Genomic DNA, 22952 nt, shown 5'->3' with positions numbered 1-22952 from the left:
ACGGGATAATCACCTCCCTGTCCCTGCTAGCAAAATTCCTATATATCATTGACAAGACTCCATGACCTGCCCTGGCAGCTCGTTTGCACTGCTAAGCGAACTTCATATTTGACTGCACAATTACCCCCAGGTCTTTTTCACTTTCCACTTCCCTGAGTGTAGTAATACACAGTTGGTACGTTTCTCTTTGGTTATTGCTACCCATATGCAGTACTTTGCATTTCTCAATGTTAAACTTCAGTTGCCACTTCTCAGCCCATTTTCCCAACTTATCTAGATTGTTGGAGTAGCATACCGTCTTTACTGTCGTTAACAACCATGCCAACCTTCATATCATCTGCAAACTTGAACATTAAACCTGATATACCTTCATCAATATCATTGATAAATATACAAAACAACAATGGCCCAACACCAAACCCTGGGGAACTCCACTAATAACATTTGTCCACGAAGAGCAGGGTCCATTGATTACCACTCTGTCATCTCTCACTCAACCATCCCTTTATCCATTGTGTCAACTTACCCTTAATGCCATGCCTCTCCAATTTGTACAGCAGTCTTCCATGTGCAACAGTATCAAAAGCTTTCCTGAAATCCAAGTATATGATATCAAAATTATTTTTGGCATTCAGTTCCTTTGTGACCACATCATAGTATCCAATCAAATTGGTCAGACAAGACGTCCCTTTAACAAACCCATGCTGTGTCTTAAACTATTACTGCAGTCTTATCTAGACGATCCTGCAATGCTTCTTTAATCCTGCAATGCTTCTTCTTTGTGAATTGGTGATACATTTGCACACCTCCAGTCCATGTGGGCCTCCCCCTCAGTCCATGGAAGCTCACATAATTATGGCTAAGGGTTTGTTTGCTCTCAGTTATTATAAAATCACACTTAGCTCCCTGTTAGCATTTGATAAACTTCTGGCACTCCCCTCATTGAATAACCCCTCATGTGTGAATGTAGATGCATTTTATGACATTAAATACTGTTATCTGGCTAACTAGAGAGAAGAGTGCAGTTGACTGCTTAGAATTTGTATGGCAAATACTGCTTCTTACAGCCATATTACTCTTCTTGTAATCTGTTGATTTGGATTACTTTGAGATTTTTCTTTTTAGGAAGTAGAGACAGGCTAATATATGGGACCTAACAAATAACAGAAAGTAAATGCATCAAATCCAAACACTCAAACAGAACTTTCAAGTGGGCAGAAGCCCATACTATCATGGATTACAATTTAATAAATTATTTTCACTATTTTATCAAAATTATAATTGAAATATACATAAATGGAGAGATGCGACAACAGCCATTTACTTTAAGTGGGCATAAAGGCATAAAAGAACAATACTGGAAAACCAATATTTGGAAATACCGACTAAATTGTTTAAACCAGATTTGTAAAAGATAATTTGAACTCTTCATATTATATACCTAAACTCAGGAGATCAATAGCTCCCTGTTGCTGCTGCTGCTGCTGTGGTGGTGGTTGTTGTTGTTTTTGTGATGGTGGAGGTGGTGTTTTAGACCTGTCAGTCTTCTCTTGGGAAGCTGGTACTGGGGATACTGTTATATTGCTGTTACTACTATGTGGCCTAGGAAGGGCAGGAGTTGGTTGTTGCAGCACCTGGAGGAAAATTTATAAAATAATTTAAAGGCTTCATAAAATAAAATTAAACCTACCATTTTTCTAAATTAATGTGATATATACAAACAAGATAATCATAGAACCCAACATACTGACAAATAAGAGCAAAATTACTGCTCTGATTATGCACTATACTAAAAAATTAAACTTACATTCACAGCACTTTTACCAACATTCATTTTAAATTAAATGATACAAGTAATTATTATTAATCAATGAAAGAAAACATTCAGTAAATAATATCAAGACCTTTGGATTTAATTATTAAATATATTACCTTTACTAGTAACAACACCTTTCACTAATAACAGTGGCCAACATTTTTATCTACACTAAATACAATCTTTATACATATATTTCAAAAATAATTCCTAAAATTTCATATCATGTCACAGTTTCTAAATATACAGGTTTTTGTGTTTATCCACAATATATATATCTTACCTTACTACAATTCAGGGAAGTAGATACGACAATGATCCATTGTATTACCTGCAAATAATAATGTTTGCTTGTGTTCACAGATAGCAGCAATGTTGTGGAGGATTAACATGTTCAACCCAGTCTAACTCCTCTTTCAGTAATGGAAAGATAGTTGTAGTGTGAGTATGGGTGCAATTTATTTGCATATCTATTGCATATTGTTTGTTTCTTCTAGTTTTGCTTTGCATAGCAATTTTAAAATTGTTTAAGCAAAACAAGTGTCTAGATCACCCCGAAAATTTCTGCTACATATGTAGATGGTTTACAACAAAAACTCAGAGGGAAAAAAAATCTACACTATTACTAAACATGCATATCCTTTGTATTCCGGTTGCAAGATTGGTGATCAGGGCAAAAAACCTGCCTCCCTTTCACTTGTCACATATGGTGTGGCAAGAACTGTGCAATCACATTCTTAAGTTATATTTCTGCACAACAAAAATATAGGGGATGTCCAGAAAAAGCAAGCATACCATCAAATATCCTAACAGGTGATATGTTAGGATATTTGATGTTGGGAAAAGGTTGGACACCACTGCAGTAGGTGGTGAACCAGAGCCCATTGGGAATACCCCTTGATCTGCTCACTGTTGACCAGCATGTCTTCTCTGTATGTGGGACAAGTAGTCTGATAGGTTTTACCAGGTACCACTAAGTCATAGAATGGTAATTGAGAGAGCTCCTTTAGCTCTCTCAATTCTTGCTCAGCAGCAGCACTAATTTCCTAAATTACCTGAAGGCCAGAAGTGAGAAAAGTGTGTACCCAGTTAAGTCTCTCCTAAGCCATTCATTATATGAAAATTTTCTTCGCTCAACTGAAACTATTTTAAATGCAATTTCCAAGGGGAATTAAAAAAAAAATTCGCTATAAAAGAATTCATTAAACTGAGGTCCGACTGAGTAATTTAGAATTCTAAAAATGGTTATAAAGTTTTATATAGAAAATATCTTAACAAGAGACAGTGAAAAATGCAAATTTAGTTAAATAACTTTAATCTTATTTCAAAAGGGAGGTAAACGTGAAAAAAATTTACGGAATATTACAAATTTTGAAGTGTACAGCATCCAAATGTCACACATCGCTGTTAATAAAGGTGCAGGTATGCTGTACCGTTGCACACCGTCTCAAAAAAAAAAGCACTGGGTTTTCGTGTTGTGGAACCACACAGTTCAATAACATACTGCCTTCAAGGATCATTGTCTGGACATGTGTTATCATTAGGGTGGTGCTCCTAGAATGTACTGTCCCAAAAAAAAAAAAAAAAAAAAAAAAACACCACTGTATTATATGCATGTGGGAACTATGGTGAATTTCGAATTCCCTATGTACCATAATTTGATTTTAAAATAGCTTTTTTCATCAACTACTTACCTTATCAGTGTTAACACACAGGTCTTATATATCACAACCAAGGAACAGGATGTGCACTTCCCTTTTTTTTTTTTTTTTTTTTTTTTGAGCAAATATCTTGATTCTTTTAAATTGTAATCATAATTACAACCACACAACAGCCATGTTCCATTCATATTATTTAAGTTTCTAATTCACACAACCAAGCTTCTTTAATTTTCATCACACCAAAACGGATTATAAGAGGTGAGTACTGTAATTTAAGCTTTCTGCTATTTTGCTTTGCTTTCTGGCATAAACTTTGCTTTCTGCAAAGTTTATGCCAGAAACTTTGCTCTAGAGACTAAACATGGGTTTCACCACTTCAAGCCTCCAATAAGCAAAGTGGTGGTATTTCACCGGTTGATGAAAGTCATCTACCACCTATTTTACTTCACAGTTCACCCACCTTCTATTGGTTTTGAAATTCTGCCCATAATTTTTCTTAATTCATCATAACTTTTAGGATATTAACATTATTTCACCTTTCACATATCTACTATACTTCCTTTTCTACTATCCTCACCCTTCTAGTTACTGGCACTGTAATTTTCACATCCATTTATGCATACTTTATTCAATATATTAATACAAACTCACACACACACACACACACACACACACACACACACACACACACACACACACACACACACACACACACAGTTGAGCCAGAGCATTATGACCACCTACCTAATATGATGTTGGTCCTCAACGTGCAGCCAAAATAACTCGTACCTGGCAAGGCATGGATGCTACAAGATTTCCAAATGTCTCTTGTGGTAGCTGGTACCAACATGTAACCAGCAGATCCTTTAACTCCTGTAAGATCCGTGGTTGAGATACCACAGATCGGAGTTGCTGTTCCAACACAAACCACAGATGCTCGATGGGATTGATGTCTGGGGAATTTTGAGACATAGAGGGCAATACACAGAAGTCTTCCTCGTGTTCCGAGAACCAGTCTTGAACAATCCGGGCAGTGTGGCATGGTGCATTATCCTGCTGAAAGATGGCACCGCCAGAGGGGAAGACCATTGCCACGAAAGGGTGTACCCGGTCAGTAATGATGCTTAAGTAGGTGGTAGATGTCAGAGTGCCCAGCAATGGATGACTGGACCCAGGGTATCCTAGTAGAACATCGCAAGCCAGTGGCAGAACGCCACTGGCTTGTTTTCATGCCATGGTGCATCCAAGCACCATCACTTCTGCAGGTAAACAATGCACATGTACCCAGCTATCCACATGGTGCAACAGGAAACATGATTCATCGGACCAGACAACCTTCTTCCAATTATTTAAGGTCCAGTTTCGATGCTCATACTCACTGTAGGTGCTGTCGCCGGTGAACTGTGGTTAGCATGGGCACTCTGAGCAGCCTGCAACTACGCAGCCCCATTTTCAGCAGGGTTTAATGTACTGCGTGTTGTGACACATTACTCCCATCACCGGCATTCCAATTACCAACAAGTTCCGCCACAGTCGCCCTTCTGTTGCCACGTACCATCCGGGAGAGCCTTTGCCCACCTCGAGCATTAACGAGCTGTGGTAATCCAACGCCTCACCGGCAGTTCGTGGGTTCCCCCTCCTCGGAACACTTTTGGTAGGTACTAACCACGGCTGACAGTGAGCATCCCACCAGCCGTGTCATTTCAGATATGCTCTGACTGAGTTGTCTAGCCATTATAATTTGGCCTTTGTCAAACTCACTTAAGTCTGCTGCCTTTCCCATCTGAAGAACAAGAGTAACACTCGTTAACAGAGCTCAGTATCAGATATTTTTTATACTGTGTCCCGACTCGTGCACGTGCCGTAGTTCACCTGAAGTTGCTTTGATTTGCATAACGACTTGCTGGTCATAATGTTTTGGTTCATTGGTGTATATATATAAATATATATATAAAAAAAAACATGCACACAATAAAATAGTCAATTACTAAAACTCACAGGAATTTCAACAGCTCCCCCTCCTCCAGGTTTATTTCTTGATCGCCTTTTTTCCCTTTTACGTTCCTCATCTATGTCAAACTAAAAATAAAAATTTTAATAATTCTAAGACGACAAAAAAAAATGGTATAGAAACCAGTCATCTGAACTAATGCATTAACATAACATTTTATACTTTAACTCAACTCTACTGGTAAAAATAGCCCCACCCCCCCCACCCACCAAGAAGATGTTTTATCCTAGCATTATCTTATGGAAAAGTTACTACAGTATTACAGTTCAAGTTGGAAGATAATGTTAATCATCTTGGAAACTCATTTCAGTTAATATTATTAAACCAAAATACAGTCAGTTTTGCTATAATGTGAATTTGCTCCAATGCAATTGATATATATTAGGGAACAATGCAACTATAAAGCAATTTTCGCATTGGCTCATGCGCCATTTCGTACGCAAAACCCAGCACCAAGATGAATGTAGCGACCTATGCAACAACACATACAAGTTTATGAAGCTTAAAAATGTCAAACATCAAATGTGTGAGAGCTATATTTCCCATTTACTGTACCTGTAATGGTCGGAGACACTGTTGTCATTTGCTGTATTCATAAGATTTTTTGTTCGAACAGAAATTTCGTGAGACGGGGTAGCGTGAGCAAAGGAGCACATTTCTGGCGGTCATTACCATAAAACAATAAAAACAATTTGCAGTTCCGGGTTTATCGGGCTTTTCTGTTAGCACAGTCTAATTAAAAACGGGTAGCAAACTCGATCTTACTGCATTTGCAATAATAGTCATAGCTGGCATTCTGTGGGTTTTCATGTTAGGGCAAGATGTGTTTCTCCATTTAAAACTCTTTAGTCATTTAAACTACGCTGCTGGAACGAGTACAGAGAAGGGCAACAAGATTAGTGAATGGAACAAAGGGGTGCTCTTACGAAGAAAGGCGTAAGTTTTGCAAATTACAGTGTCTGGAGACTAGGCACCAGCGAGGTGATCTGATAGAGGTGTATAAAGCCTTAAATGGTTTGAGCATGCTCAATGCTGATGGGATTCTTCCTCTCGCTCAGAATAATCACCTGAGAGGGCATAAATTCAAATTGAGGAAAGACAGATGTAGGATAGATGTGTGGAAATTTGCCTTTAGCCAGCGGGCGGTTGGTTGGTGGAACAGACTTCCATCCCTTGTCGTGGAAGTTGATAGCCTAAATAAGTTTAAGGCTCAGCTGGACAGGTATTTCGAACGAACAGAGGGGTGAAGTGGAAGTGGTTATTTTTTATTTATTTATTTTTTTTTTTTTTTTTTTTTGGCTGATGCTGCATAAGCTTGCTTTCTTGCATCAAATGCCTCTACTAATGCTAATGCTAAAAAAACAAATTTTCAGACTCTTCTCTTTGTGTGTACCAAATTCGTTGTTATTGATTGCTTATCTTTTTTACTGTTTTAAAGTTTACAATAAAAAAAAAAGTCTGAACAGAAATATCAATTAGTATGTATATATTACAGTAATAATTAAGCTATGCACATAAGCATACAAAGTCTCCGACCAATACAACTAAATGGGAAATATAGCTCTAACACACATTTGAAGTTTGACATGTAAATGCGTCAAACTTCAATGTATGAGGTGATAAGTGCGTTTCCACCTTAAAGGCAAAAACACACTACATATTTTCACCTTACACACACACACACACACACACACACACACACCCCTTGTGTATCTCTTACCTCAGTTCACCTACAAGTGTCTTGGACTGTTCTCCCGCATTTGTTAACTTTTCTTTATAAAAAGTATATTAATACAGCATCCCAGACATGGGTAAGCGTCCTGGTTCCACGAAGCCAAGCAGTGAGTGCAAAAGGAAAGCATCAAGTATAGAAGAGAAACCTGAAATAATAAAACATTTTGAAAAAAATGCGAGAACATGAAATCTCAAGAGCAACAGGCTTAAGTGAATCCACATTGCGCACCATCACAGACAATGCCGTGAAAATAAAAGTTACGTGTATAGCTGGAACAACTTCAAGTGCAGCAAAGGCAATTAGAACAAGGCCCAAAGAAATAGAAGAAATGGAAAGGCTGCTAAGCATAAGGATTGAAGACCAAACAAAAAAAAAAAAAAACGGGAGCAAGCTTTCACACAGTGAAAGAGAAAGCACTAACTATATATGAAGATCTTAAAAAGAAATAAATAGGGGCTGGTTTAGTGGCTTCAAACACCACTACTCTTTTTGCAATGTTAAGCTGCCTGGCAAAGCCACAAGTGCAGATGAGGAAGCTACAAAGGCATTTCCACCTGTGGTACAGAAAATAATTGAAGGCATCAGCTACACATTGGATCAGATTTTCAACCTGGATGAAACAGGCCTCTATTGGAAATGTATGCCTTCAAGGACCTACATCTCTAAGGCAGAAGCACATGACTCGGGATTTAAGGCAACAAAAGATCGCTTAACTGTGATGTTCACCGCTAATGCCAGCAGAAACTTGAAGTTAAAACCAGTAGTGGTTTATCACTGTACCAATCCACAAGCTTTAAAAGGAATTGTGAAATCCAACCTTGGAGTTCACTATAGATCTAGCAAGAAAGGTTGGACGACTGGCCAAATATTCACTGATATTTTAGTTGAAGCTTAGCATGACACTTTCAAAAATTATTGCAAGAACTTAATTTTAAAATTCTTACAATTCTTCATAATGCACCGAGCCTTCCTCAGATGGTTGCTGAACTCTCTCCAAATATCAAATTCATCTTTTTACCTCCAAACACAACCTCTTTACCACAGCCCCTTGATCAGGGTGTGATAACAGCATTTAAGCCCCTTGATCAGGGTGTGATAACAGCATTTAAGGCTTACTATTTAAGGTTAAACATTCAAGATGTTAATTGCTGCTACTGAAGGTGACAAGGCACAAACTGTTATAGAATTTTGGAAAATATTTAACATCAAAGTTGCCTTGATATGATTGCAGAAGCCTGGAATGATGTAACAAAAGACTGCTTGAATCATGTATGGCAGAAACTTATCCCTCATTTAATTCATGATTTTGAAGGCTTTGAACCTTGAGAGCAACTAAAACAAATCAAACAGGTTGGGTTACTCTTGCAAAAGACGTTGGTTTCGAGGAAGTAGAAAATGAAGATGTAGAAGAGCTTCAAGAGTCTCACAATGAGGATCTATCTACTGAAGCCTTGCAATAACTTGTTGCTGCCAGTCAAGTGGAAAATCAAAATGAGGATGACGAAGTCCAGCAGGCTGCCCTGCTGGACTTCATCATCATAACAGTAGAGTTATCAGCTGCTTTAAGTGGAATTGAAAAGCACCTGCAGTGAATTGAAGATAATGATTATAATGCTGAACGTAGTAGGATTGAGCTTGGTGGCATTCAGACCCATTTGGAACCATACAGGCAGCTCCTGTATGAAAGAAGGAGGCAGGAAAAGCAACAAAAGCTAGATAGCTATTTTAAACCAACACAGAAGAAAGAAAGCAGGCCAGTGAATCGGACCCTTCCACATTGGGTATAACAATCTTTCGTCCTAAGAATAACCCCCCTCTACCTCTTCACGCTAGCCGGGTGGGTCAAGTGCCTCCCTGGCAAACCAAAGGTTGCGGGTTCGAATCCTGCCTCGGGCTTGGATCAGAGTAGAAAATGCAAAAACCTTGGGAGGTGCAATATGGCCACAGAAGCCGATGTGCCAATAACTAACAAAAAAAAAAAACACCTCTTCACTATAACTCACCAGCTACAGCCCTTCACCACACCCACTTCAAACAAGCAAACTTCATATCTTGTCAAGGTAAAGTGCTATATTTACTATAATATTTATTTATCAGAAATTTAAGATGTTTAAATGTGTTAGCAATTTTATTGGGTTTTTAACTTTCTTTTTACTTACCAGACTGAACACTTTTTTAAGTGCTCTGGCCCTATCCCCATTTTTCCCATAAGTCCTGTTGTTTTTTATGCACAAAATACCATAACACAGATTTTTAGGAACACATGTACCGCGTTATAGCAGAACTGACTGTATGCCTAACAATAATGATACAATAATTTATAATTCCACGTAAATCATTTACAACATTATACTTATAATGGCAATTTAAACAAAACACTGAACAAACAGTTCAGTGTGTTATTTAAAATGAAATTTGAATTCTACATCCAATGGTTATTTATGATATACAATAATAAGATATAAAAGGATTAGATTCTCAAGGCCAAGCAGCAAAGGGACAGGAAGAAATTGGATCTTAGAAATTTCACTAAGAAGTAGAACCACTCTAGAAACACAGCCAGGGATTTTTATTGGATGGCATAGTTATAAGTACAGGCATTTTTATTTAGTTTTGCTATCAGTGTCTTCATTAAGGAAACATTGCACTTTGTTGTTGCAAGAGCAAAGAGATAATTTCTGGATATCCTGCAAAGAGTGGCATCCCAAAGAACACTAATAATAAAGAATGCCGATCTAGCTAGTAAGTATAATTCATCTCATTCGGCAAGGTTTAAGTTGTGCCTAAGTTATATGAGAGCAGACTGAACAAAACCTAAGGAAATTCATGATAATCACATTTTCTTACTATAGATTAAACCAATACAGTGGATGGTCAAACTGTGGATAGAATTTCATGGTAATAGGAGTTAATTCAGTCCTCCAGAAGCAAGAGAATAAACAGTGCAGGAGAATTTAATAGTACAAGGTTACAAGTTTCTTCTAGAAAAATATGATAATTCTTAAAGGCTTCAATTGTCTAAGGCTCTTGGTTTTAGGTTGACTTGGGATGCAGTACTCCATTCTTTATATTTAAGAGAGTATCTATCTCTCCAATAACACCTTACATTCAATTTTGTCTTGAACAAGTCAGGGATTAGAACAGCATGACTATTTGGATTTGTACACAATGAGGCATATAAATGAATTTTTACAACTTGCCTGTGATTGATATACAGGTGGTCTCGGGGGGTCTCAATTCTACAGTTCTGTGAGTAGGCAAATAAAGGTTCCTAGAAGGATATATGTCATAAGGTGTTTCACTACATGAAAGAAACAGTACAAAATGTGGTTAATATAGGATTTTGGAAGGACGTATTTCAGAATAAACTTTTAAGAAAGATTTCTCAGCAGTTATGAGAGCAGCTTAATCCAAGTTGAATCATGGCATTTGAACAGTTTAAATACATGGATCCTTATGCGGTATACAAATAATGGTCTAGTAGCTCCTTTCACTGCTTGACCTGCCTCATCAGGAATTACATTAGCATAAACTCAATGTAGGGGGAATGGGGTCCAGTCCCCTACAAGGATGCTCCCAAAATTACGTCCAAGGGTTTGCGTACTTCCCTCACCACCTCCTTCAATATAACTGGATAGATTCATCTGCCCCAGGTACCTTTTTCATATTTAGCTTCAACTATTTTTCCTCCAGTTTACTCTCCGTTATAACAAAATCATTTAGCTCCCTGTTAGAGTTTAGTAAACTTCTGTCCTACCCTTCCTTACAGAATTCCTAATGTGTGAATATAGATGCAGTATACTCATTCAGTTTGTGAATTATGAGCAGGATTATCAACAGATGAACTACCAACATCAAGTGGACCAATTTGATTCATCCGCTTTACTGAGTTTACAAAACTCAAGTGTTTTTCTTCTCATCTTTCCAAGGATTCCTCATAATCAGCCTTCGCTTGCCTAACCTCCTTTGTGACTTGATCACAGACTAGCTTATATCTGCCAAAGGCTTCTGTGTCACCAGCTAATTTACATGCATCTCACACATTTTTCTTCTCTGCTATGTATGAGCCTCAGTAGTTCATCTGACATCCATTTAGGCCTAAATCTTGAAGAATATTTCTTAGTTGGTATGAAAAGCCTAGTAGCTTCCAAGATTAATTCCCTGAAGGCCTACCATTTAGTATTCACTGATTTTAACATCATAAGTTGATCCCACTGTATAGAATTCAAAAACTGTCTGAGACCACTGTAGTCACCTTTACGGGAAAAAAAACCCTTCCCTTTACCCTTGACGGTAGTTACATCTTTAAGTAAATTCCACATCAGTATCACTGCACCTAGTGGTTCCTTTATCTGCAAATTCCTAATGCATGCATCATCACTGCTGATAATGAGATCAAGAGTATTACCCCCTGTAGTTGCCCCGCAAACATGTTGCTGTAGAAAACAACCCTCCAATAAATCCACAAGTCTTGCAAGTGTGCAGAGACCAACCCACAAGTTCAGTCGATATCTGGAAAGTTAATATCCCCCATTACAAGTCATTCTGATTTACTGGCCCACTATTTCTCTGCACAATTGTACATTGTAATCATCAGAGTCATTAAGCCTATAACACACACCTACTCTCATTTTTCCTTTCTCAGTGCTTATGTTACACCAAATAGACTCAACATTGCATTGTCCACCAACATCAATCGGATGCACTTCCTTAGATTTTATGTGTTTCTTAACTAAATATAACCCCTCCTCCCTTCCTGTCCTGTCTATCCTTTCTGTATACATTGTACTACCCAAATTCCAATTCTGCACTGCTTATATGTGTGACACCATCTCTCCAATATCCAACAATATCTGCCTTTGATGCCTTGATCAGCACTTCAAATTCATCAAATTTATTTACTATACTTCTAGCATTGGTGTACATGGTAGTATTCATGCACCTGTTGTTACTCTTAGTTACCCTAACACAGCTCATGTATTTATTTGTTCCATGATGATTCCCAGAAGAACTTGAAATCCCCAGCAACTTGCTCTCTAGGCTACTGCTCGTTTCAATAGAAGCAGTGGAAGAATCTCTTTTGCCTCTGCCTGCGGCTACTGTTAATCTTTTAGTCTGTGAATTGCCCCAAGCTAGCAGTTTTCCGAGCCACCTAACACTGCCTCGATAGCATCAGAAAATATTCTTGCACCCTTTCTATTTAAGCGTATCCTATCCCTGTAGAAGCAGTCTCAACTTTTAGCAAGCACAGACCACACTGAAAAAAAATTCTACCCAATGAGCCTTGCACAATCACTCCAGGGCCAAACTGATTGACAAGGCTCTCATCATATACTCAACATTGCATTGTCCTATCATGTCTGGGCAGAATTGCAGACACTTTCAAATTGAACCTTAGCCCGCAAATTTTTTTTCAACATTGACCTGTACTTGTTAAGTAAATCTGCAGAACTCTCACTCTTAAGGTCATTAGTGTCAATGTGTAGAACCTTTTGTGCCCTTAAAAGATGATATCTGCTCTACATCATCAACTGTTACCCCTGGCAGACATACGCTGGTCCTGTTCCACCTATCCTTTTTGCATAATATATTCCGCGTCTCTCTGATAATAGTGTCACCAACAATAACTAGTTCCTGTGGGACCAGCGCATTCTGCCTTGGAGATTGCTGCCGTGTTTCCCGATGCACGGGAGTGAGCTCTGGCATTGAGTTAGGCAGCTGAGAGCTTGATTGGCCCCCTCTTATTAATATCCTCAAGGGCACTCACCCTACACCTCAAACTCTCATAGACATCCATCAGAACACTGAGTTGGTGCCTAATTTCCTCACAGTCTCTGCACTTAGCACACAAAAATATCCTCTTCAGCTAGATCATGTCCTATTCTAGACAGGTCAGCAAACATTTCACATTTTGTGCATTTTTTTTTTTTTTTTTTAGACTGTGATGCACTGGAGAATCGCCCTTTTTGGTTCTCCCCGAGCCACTTGGACTAATCTGTGAGCATTGCTTTGCTCTCTAGTCTGGGCCGTGAAGGGACTCACTCAGTACATTATTGCTTGTTATGTACCTCGTTCTCTGTATGATATTGTTCATATGACACTGTACCTCATCTTCTTTGACATTCTAAATTTTTACCTGTGTAATATTGTTTATATGATTGTTTACTGTAGATTGTCAAATGGTGGCCAGTACTGCCTAGTACAATAAAAAAAAAATAAAAATAATGTATAAAGACCAAGTTTTTCATGGAATTTTGAAAATTTATAAAAACTAAATTTCTATATGAAGCCTTTAAATGTTAATTTATTCTTATTCTGGTCTGAAATAATGTGATTGTCAAATATCATCATAATTAAATTAAAAAAAAAAAAAAAAAAAAAGCACCTTTTTTGGTGCAAAATAGCGCCCCCACACATATGTGTGGGGGGTTATTATTGCACCAAAAAAAGGTGTCTTTTTTTCACAATTCTGAATCAATGATGCACACACGCACACACAGAGCCAATTCCAGTTATTTGGGACACATCAGGACCAGTGCATTTGGACCCAATTAAGCGATTGCTGCAATTATCCAAATATGCTGCAATTATCCAAAGTTTCACGTAAAAAAGGTAAAAATACAATGGACCGCTGCTTTATAATTGATTCACTGTACAATCAACTCAACATAGTAAAGTACCGTACGCTATACGATGTGTAGTAAGTGCCAGTCATTGTGATCACATTTGTGAATTGAATTTTAATTTTATTAAACAGCGATTCTAATTATTGAATATAGGAAGAATATTATCCACAGGCTATAAAAGTAAAGATATATTAAGCACAAAGCCCCGGGGGAAGATGACGTTACTGTAGAGTTGTTAAAATTGGGAGGAAGAGACATAACACAAAAATTGGCAAGGCTCTTCACAAAGTGCATTAGAAAAGGTGTGTGATGCCTAAGCAGTGGAATAATGCAATCATAGTTTTGCTGCATAAGAAAGGAGATAAATCAGAAATTGGAAATTATAGACCAATTAGCTTGTTATCCCACATCTACAAGTTGTTCACAAGGGTCATTACTAACAGATTAGAAAGAATACTTGATGAGAATCAACCGAAAGAGCAAGCTGGCTTTAGGACAGGATTCTCAACTATGGATCACCTTCACACAATATCACAGCTAATGGAGAAAGCAAATGAATATAAAACACCATTATGCCTGGCATTTGTGGATTATGAAAAGGCATTTGACTCCATACAGCATAAGGCATTGTTTCGGGCACTGGAAAGACAAGGCATAGATACCCCATATACAGTGGTACCTTGGATTACGAGTAACTTGGTATGCGAGTGTTTTGCAAGACGAGCAAAAATTTTTAATAAATTTTAACTTGATAAACGAGCGAGGTCTTGCAATATGAGTACAGTCAGTCCTCGTATAACACGTGTTTACACTACACGAATTCGATGATACACGATTTATAAATACGGGAACGATATCTTATATAACACGAACCGAATTCGCCTTTGTGTTTACAAGAAATGGCAGTCGAACGCAGAATCACCGCAACCCGATAGCAATGAAGAGAAGATTTTGAAAATGTATTTATGGTTTTTTATATCCGTGAAGGGGAAACACATTTCACATAATAACGTCAAAACCAACAATTCCAGCTAGTATAATCGCAAATGCAATTAGATCGAGTTTACAATAGATTCCACTAGCAGGAACGCAACTGGAAATTGTTTTTATTGTTTTCATGGTAGTAACCCCTAGAAATGTGCTTTAGTAAAATGTGAGGTGTTAATTAATAGTGTATCTCTGCCTTTACGGTGTTTATTCAGTTGCTACACGCGCGCAGCTTTGTTTATGTGTATCAAGCGTGCCTCCTCATTTTGTAATAGTGCAAGCGATGAATCTGATTTCTGAAATCCTCAAAAGGAGGCAAAAGCAAGTGTCATTGGAAAGATTCCTTGTTAAAGTCGCACAAAAAGAAAAAGTCAACAGATTACAGTGATTCCGTTAGAGACAGTGAAAGTCGTCCTACCCAATAATTAATAAATTCGATTGCTTTATGTATATTAAATTTAAATATTAAAAATATAAAAAAGGTATGTATTTTGTATTAATCATTTTTACAGTATATGAATATTTTTGAGTTTTGAACAAATCATCTGGGTTTCCATTATTTCTTATGGGGAAATTCGCTTTGATATACGAGTGCTTTGGATTACGAGCACGTTTCCGGAACGAATTATGCTCGCAAACCAAGGTACCACTGTATTATACTTTTGAAGAAAAGAATGCTACCTCCTTTATCAGACTAGACAAAGACAGTAGCAAATTTAAAATCGAGAAAGGAGTTCGACAAGAGGAGACAATATCTCCGAAGCTGTTTACTGCTGCCCTTGAGGAAGCTTTCAGAACATTAGAATGGCCGCAGAAAAGAGTCAATGTGAACGGAGAGTACCTAAACCATTTACGATTTGCAGATGACATTGTGGTCATAAGCCATGATCCAAAGAATTAGAGGAAAATTTTAATCAGTTATGCACAGTTAGTAAGGATTTTGGACTAAAGATGAATATGGCTAAAACAAAAGTAATGATAAACGAGTGTGCCACAGAAAGGGAAATAATGATTGAAGGAGCAGTAATTGAAAAGGTGGAGTCATATACTTATCTGGGACAAGTTATTAGCTGCAATAATCATAAATGGCTGGAAGTCAAGAGAAGAATAAATTTTGGATGCATAGCATTCAGGAATATAGTCACATACTGAAGAGCAATATCCCAGTTTGTCTGAAACGTAAAATAATGAACCAATGTATACTCCCCACCATGACTTATGGAAGTGAATCTTGGACACTCACCAAAAGAATGGAAGAGAAGCTGAGAACTACACAGCGAAGAATTGAACGAATTATATTGGGAATCAGACTGTTAGATAAGAAGAGAAACACATGGATTAGGCAGCAAACCCAAGTAAAGGACATTCTTATCAAACTAAAGAACTAAAATGGTCTTGGGCAGGACACACAGCTCGAAGACATGATGACACATGGACTAAGAAAATAACAGAATGGTATCCAAGAGGAGCTAGAAGAAAACCTGGAAGACAAAGGCGGAGATGGATATATGAAATTCATGAGTTTTTGGGTAGTAAATGGATGGCCAGTGCTCAAAACAGAAGGAACTGGAAAGATGCCGGAGAGGCCTTCATCCTGCAGTGGATTGAAAATGGCTGATGATAATGATGACCTTACCAATTAAAAAATTAAATGATACATGATAATCAGAAGAACATATGTGATAATCGGAATAATTAATACGTACTGTAATATGTACATACTAACTACATAGCTGACATTTCTTTTTACTGACATTTGTGGGTAGGGGTTAAAATTAAAAAAGTAAAAAGAAAAGCAAATGTCAGTTATAACGGGCACACACAAACTGCAAGTAACACGATATGTACAAGTGAGAACAGAGTAACAAGTTACAAAGCTTTAAAATAGGATTAAAATAGGATAAAATAAGAGAAGATTCTGAAAATTAATTTTTTATACGATTGAAGATTCCATGGAAGTGTAAACACATTTTATCATAATAACCCACAGAACTCCAGTTGTCAGTATTATCACAGATTCAATAAGATCGAGTTTACTAACCATTTATGATAGATTACACTAACAGAAAAGCCCAATAAACAGGTGACTGCTAATTGTTTTTATTGATTTATTGGTTGTGACCTCCAGAAATCCGACTGAATGGTTGGAGACTCATAGGGTAATCTCCAGTGCTGCGGTCTCCTGCCCGATTAAGCGGCATGTTGTCCCAATTAAGCAAAGTAAATCCTGGCTATTTTCTCAATTGGGTTCTGTTTTCTAAGATTTGCCCCTAATAAACAGCTGCCCCGATTAACCGGAACACACTGTGTGTGTGTGTGTGTGTGTGTGTGTGTGTGTGTGTGTGTGTGTGTGTGTGTGTGTGTGTGTGTGTGTGTGTGTATAATATATATATGCATCATTGATTCAATTTCGTCAACCTCTATAACTGAATTCATAAGAATTTTTGATGGGGAACAAAAGGATGCTCTTACTGAGAAATGCTTCAGTTTTGCAAATTGCAACATCTAGAGACTAGGCACCTGCGAGGGAATCTAATTAGACTTTGAATGGATTGAGATAGGTCAATGCTCATGGAATCCTTCTTGCTCTGACTACACACCAGGGAGCACAAATTAAAAAAAAATTGAGGAAGGTTGGTTACATGATAAATGTGTGGAAATTGGCATTCAGCCAGTGAGTAGTTGGAATAGTTAATTCTTGGAATAAACTTCCATATGGTATTGTGGAAGTGGATAGTTTGAAATAAATTCAAGGAAGAAATGGACAAACTAATAGAGGATATATGAAAAGACTTTTCAGTCCGCTCAGTCCTTTCCTCATTCGCAACACAAATAAATGACCTAGTATACAACATTTCTTGCGGCGATTGCGACTCGTCTTATCAGGGTTCTACATGGTTTCCTCCAAATTTTTGTATTAATCAACACGCGGCCTCAGTTCATGCTTCTCATTCAGCAGCGTCAGAATTAGCCTTTCATGCCTTTCAGGAAAATTAATGGCAATTTAATTGTTTTCGTTTTAACAAAATTTTTTTAAATTGTTTTTCGTTTTAATTTCTGTAGAGTATCATACCGAAGTGTTCTACGTATCATATTGAGGTAAATTTCTCTTATTCTTTTCCAAATATTGATATCAACGTAGAATGTATTGAGCATTATAGCTCTGGTTCATACTATCAAATACATTTATATTTTATAACTCTAACCTTTTCATTTTTATTTCCAGAAGAATTTATAAAAGCTTCTGCATATTCATGCTTACATATATAATATATAATCAGAAATATATGCACTTGCATTATTTTAAAATTTCATGCTCAACCATTTTCTGCACTGAAAAATGAAACTTAAAAACATGGAATTAATAAATTAGTAATAAATTACTAATTTATTAATTTCATTTTTTATGACTGAAACTTTTTTTTTTTTTCCTGAAGAATTATTTTTTTTCTTTAAATAACATATAAAAATAGTTCAGATGCAGAAAAGGTTTGTTTCCATGCATCATTTGGCTTTGCTAACCCTGATGAAGAGCATTTTTTTAACACTTAAATTTTTTTATTCAAAAAATAAAGAGATACAATAACTAAGAAAATTTTAATTAAGAAAACAAGATATATTGGTATACTGCAAGCATGTCCTTTATGGTTCTTGGTTTTTCAATAAATTTTCCAAGGCTGTTCCAGATAAGAATATTACATATCGCAACTGGCTCACATACAAATCTCCAGGTTCACTTCCTGTCTGGACTAGAGCTCGCAACACTTATAAAGCAGTTTTAATCGGTCCAAACTAGATTTTGAACAGGCTAAGAATAGACTACTTGTTTCTTGTCCAAACAGTAGTCGAGAATTCTTGTCTCTTGCCAAAGCTATTGGCCACAACTTTTGCCCATCCAAACTACCATCTCTACTAAAATCTGATGGGTCTATTTCCACCTCAGCTAAAGCTGACCTACTTGCATCCTACTTTTCTTCTAACTCTTGTATTGATGATCTTTAAACCACCTCCTCCCATTCCGATCTTCTGTCAAAAAATTTTTGAACAATCTGGATGTGACTGCCTATACAATGACAGAGAAATGCCACCAGGACCTCTAAGGTCCTGGTGGCATTTCTCCACTTGTTCTCAAAACCTGTGCTCCCATTGCACTGCCTTTTTACACTTTATTCCACCAGTGTTTTTCCTTATGCTTGGACATTTACTCATATCCAACCAGTTCTTAAGAGTTGAGAAATCCCTCCCAGACAATTATTGCCCTATTGCACTTAACTCTACTCTTTTCAAAGTAATGAAGTTAACCATCAAATCCTAAACTACCTCAACCTTCTATTTGATCAATGATTCCCAGTATGGATTCCAACATTGTCAATCCACTGGTGCTATTTTGGCTTGTGTTACCCATCTGTGGACAAAATCAACAGAAAAGTTTGGTGAAAGTGAAGATTTTGCTTTTCACATTTTTAAGACTTTTGACTGTGTTTGGCATAAAGGTCATGACAAGCTTCAATCTTATGGATTTCTGACTGTTCCTGCAATTGAGTATATCCAGTTTTCTCTCTGACTGCTCTGCACAAGAAATGGTATATGGCTCTGTCTTTAATATCTTCACCAATGGTGGTACTACCAGCATTAGTGAGAAGTAAGTACAGTTCTTTCTTCAACTTCTTTCCTCTTGTATATTAATAATCTTCTTCCACTGACTGGAAATCCTAGCTGTAGTTTTGCAGATGATAGCCTGTTGCATTCCACCTTCCAGTTTCAGAAACTATGCCCTGCATAAACAGCATCTTTTCAAATATCCATCACAAATTCCTTATATACTAAATCTCCAGGTAATTCTCCAATGGGGTAAAGTTAACTTGTTTAATATCAATTCTTCTAAAACTTAGCTCTGTTATATTTTGCAAAAAGGACTCTGCTGCTCCTATGCTTATCCTCAATGACACTCAGATTTCTAGACATCACATATCTCTATTAAGGATTACCCTAATAGAGATTTGTGATCCTACCTAGAAATCCAAGTATCATCATATGCCAAGAGAGACTTCTAACTCTTATCATAAGCACATCACAAATATTGCTTCATCTGCATATAAAAAAACTGAGATCTCTCTTTTGCTCTGTGTTACTTTTTCTTCTAAACAACTATGCACTCTACATAAATCTCAGATCTGCTGTACCATAAAATATCGTTGTGTTTGGGGTGGTTCTCCAAAACCCATCTTATTCTTCTGGGCTCGCTCGCGCTCTCTCTCTCTCTCTCTCAAACCAATCCAAACACATGGCAAAACCACTACACTTCCATTTACTGTCCAACTTAATTCTCAGAACCAACTTTTCTCTTCCTCATTTCTCCCTTCAACTTTAGCTTTTTGGAACAACCTTCCTTCACATGTATTTCCTGAAATTCAAGTAAAATACCAATAAGGATCTTCTGTTTTCCCAACCTTCAACCTGTGCGTAATAAGGACTATAAATTAAGACCTTTTACGTTGGGGATTTTCATAAAAAAAAAAAAAAAAAGAGGGACAGCATTTCTAAATACTTAAATTCCTTGTGAAAAAAATAAAAATATACAAATAAGTATGGAAATTAACAAGAAATCATAATATATTGGTATAATGCTGTAAAAAAAAAAAAAAAAAAAATCAAAAAAACTTTCTTAATAAATAAAGAAATAAAAAAAAAACAGTTGGATCACCTGTCAGATGCCTGCAACCATCCCACTGCAAAAAAAAAAAAAAAAAAAAAAAAAAAAAAAACAAAAAAAAAACACAACCAGAGCCAAATGAATTATGCTATAAAATTATCTACTGTTTGCAGTAGATAATTTTATAGCATAATTCTCTTATATTATACAATATTTTAAATATAGTTAGTAGTAAACATCCATGAACACTCTTTGAATACACATTAAATTTTTCAGAATAATTTATACACCATTAGGCTCTGAACTATTGCTGAAAGAATTGTTCTTCCCATTTAAGTCCTGAAAGGATGATAAGTAAGTAATCACATTATTTTTATAAAATGTCTAAACACATATCAGAGCTTCACATAACATTAAATGGAAATGATTTATTTTCATAAGATTTCTTTCCATAGCAACAAAACTTATAAATTACTGACATTTAAAGTGCAGTACCATAGTTCCTGGCAAATACTGTGAAAACACAAGCATTATTATTGCCTGGTGTAAACTTAATATTATTAAATCTAATAAACATTTTCTCACACATCACTCATAAGTCCTTTTATCAGATAAAATGCATGTCCAACAACAAGATAAAAAAATGATTCAAGAGTTTTCACTACAATTTTTCTAGAATAGATACATACAGCTGGTTTAGGTGCAGGTGGTGGAACCCATTCCTTAGCAATATACTTCTTCTGTTCGTATTTTGCTCTAATGAAGGCTTCTAAAGAGCTTTTTACTTCCAGTTAAGAAACATATAACGACTTAGGAAACAAAGAGGAGGATAAATAATCCCAAATTTTTTTAGGATTGTTTACACTCTTTGACATGATAAATTTTTATGATTATGATGCTCAATTTAAGATAAAAAGTTATTTTTTTATCTGACCAAATTAATTAACTTCTGCAGTTTAAAATACAATGTAAGAACATATTGTGGGGATGGTAAAAGGGTTCCAGTGCTAAACTCTGTCATGTTTCGCACTGGTGTATTTTAATTAAAACAACATGGAATTTTTGAAGTAATATAAATAAATACAATTCAATTTTTCTTACAAAAACCTTGTAATTCTGATTAATGAAAAACAGACACCTCAATTTTCCAAAAGAAATCTTTGGGAAACTATCCCACTGGATTTCACATTGGCTCTTAAACACAATAAAAAACTTTATTTGAAATTAAAGGAAGGATAATAAAAAAATAAATAAAATAATAATAATAAATATCACTAAAGTCGCTTCAGCAGACCTACTTGCCCCAATGTTGAAGTGACAGAATGGGTCACTAACAGCTGAGGCAGTTAGTGACCCATTCTGACTTCACTTCAAAGAAATAACACTACCACTAGAGGTAGGTCAAAGCAAAACAGGTCGACCTCCATAGAGGGATGATGTTGAAGATAAGTAATCCTACTGCATAGAGTGTGGTGCAGGATAAAGTCACTCGAGTTCAGGCCTTAGGCAGAGGGGTCAGTTAGAAAAGTCGGAGACAGTCTCCCGAGGAAGACTGGAACGAGTGCTGCTGTTTCCCCCTGTATGGCTACCACAAGGGAAGAGGAATAGGCATAGGAGCATGTATGCTTGCATGTATACCAATGCTAGAAGTATAGTAAATAAATTTGATGGATTTGAAGTGTTGATTAAGACATCAAAGGCGGATATTGTTGGGATAGCAGAGACGTGGTGTCACAAAGATATAAGGAATGCAGAACTGGAATTTGGGGAGTACAATGTGTACAGAAAGGATAGACAGGACAGAAAGGGAGGGGGTGTTATGCTGTTAATTAAGAAAAACATAAAATCAAAGGAAGTGCACCCAGTTAATATAGATGAACAGTGCTGTGTTGAGTCAGTTTGGTGTGAGATAAGCACTGCGAAAGGAAAAATAAGAGTAGGAGTGTGTTATAGGCCTAATGACTTGAATGAGTACAATGAACAATTGTACAGAGAAATAGAGTGGGCCAGTAAATCAGAATGTCTTATAATGGGGGATTTTAACTTCCCAGATATTGACTGGAATTTGTGGGTTGGTCATTCACACACTAGTCAGACTTTTGTGGATTCATTGGATGATTGTTTTCTGCAGCAGCATGTTCGAGAGGAAACCAGAGAAAGTAACACTCTTGATCTGGTTATCAGCAGTGATCATTCATGTATTAAGAATTTGCAGATAAAGGAACCACTAGGTGGCAGTGATCACAGTGTGCTGAAGTGGGATTTACTCAAAGAGGTAACTACCGTCAGGGGTAAAGGAAAGGGTTTTTGCTTCCGTAAAGGGGAGTACAGTGGTCTCAGATAGTTTTTAAATTCTGTACAGTGGGATCAACTGACGATGTTACAAACAGTAAATTCTAAGTGGGAAGCATTCAAGGAATTAATCGTGGAAGCTACTAGACTTTATATACCGATTAAGAAATA

The 22952-nt window shown here is 36.8% G+C and overlaps 1 protein-coding gene across 1 annotated transcript in view; it reads right to left on the bottom strand.

Annotated features, from left to right (window-relative positions):
- The window catches only part of LOC150087427 (stromal membrane-associated protein 1-like), a 141259-nt gene that overhangs the window by 53076 nt on the left and 65231 nt on the right, over nucleotides 1-22952 (bottom strand). The window contains exons 4-6 of the mRNA XM_090372482.1: nucleotides 21179-21266; nucleotides 5476-5556; nucleotides 1442-1634 (exon numbers count right to left, since the gene is read on the bottom strand). Coding sequence (XP_090228608.1) covers nucleotides 1442-1634; nucleotides 5476-5556; nucleotides 21179-21266 — 362 coding nt within the window. The remainder of the gene's footprint in view (nucleotides 1-1441; nucleotides 1635-5475; nucleotides 5557-21178; nucleotides 21267-22952) is intronic.

Source organism: Mastigoproctus giganteus, chromosome 4 (assembly GCF_048544385.1).
Source record: "Mastigoproctus giganteus isolate SK-2022 chromosome 4, ASM4854438v1, whole genome shotgun sequence".
NCBI classification, from domain to species: domain Eukaryota; kingdom Metazoa; phylum Arthropoda; class Arachnida; order Uropygi; family Thelyphonidae; genus Mastigoproctus; species Mastigoproctus giganteus.
The sequence above is the reverse complement of the archived record's forward strand: the minus strand, read 5'-3'. Positions and strand labels throughout refer to the sequence as shown.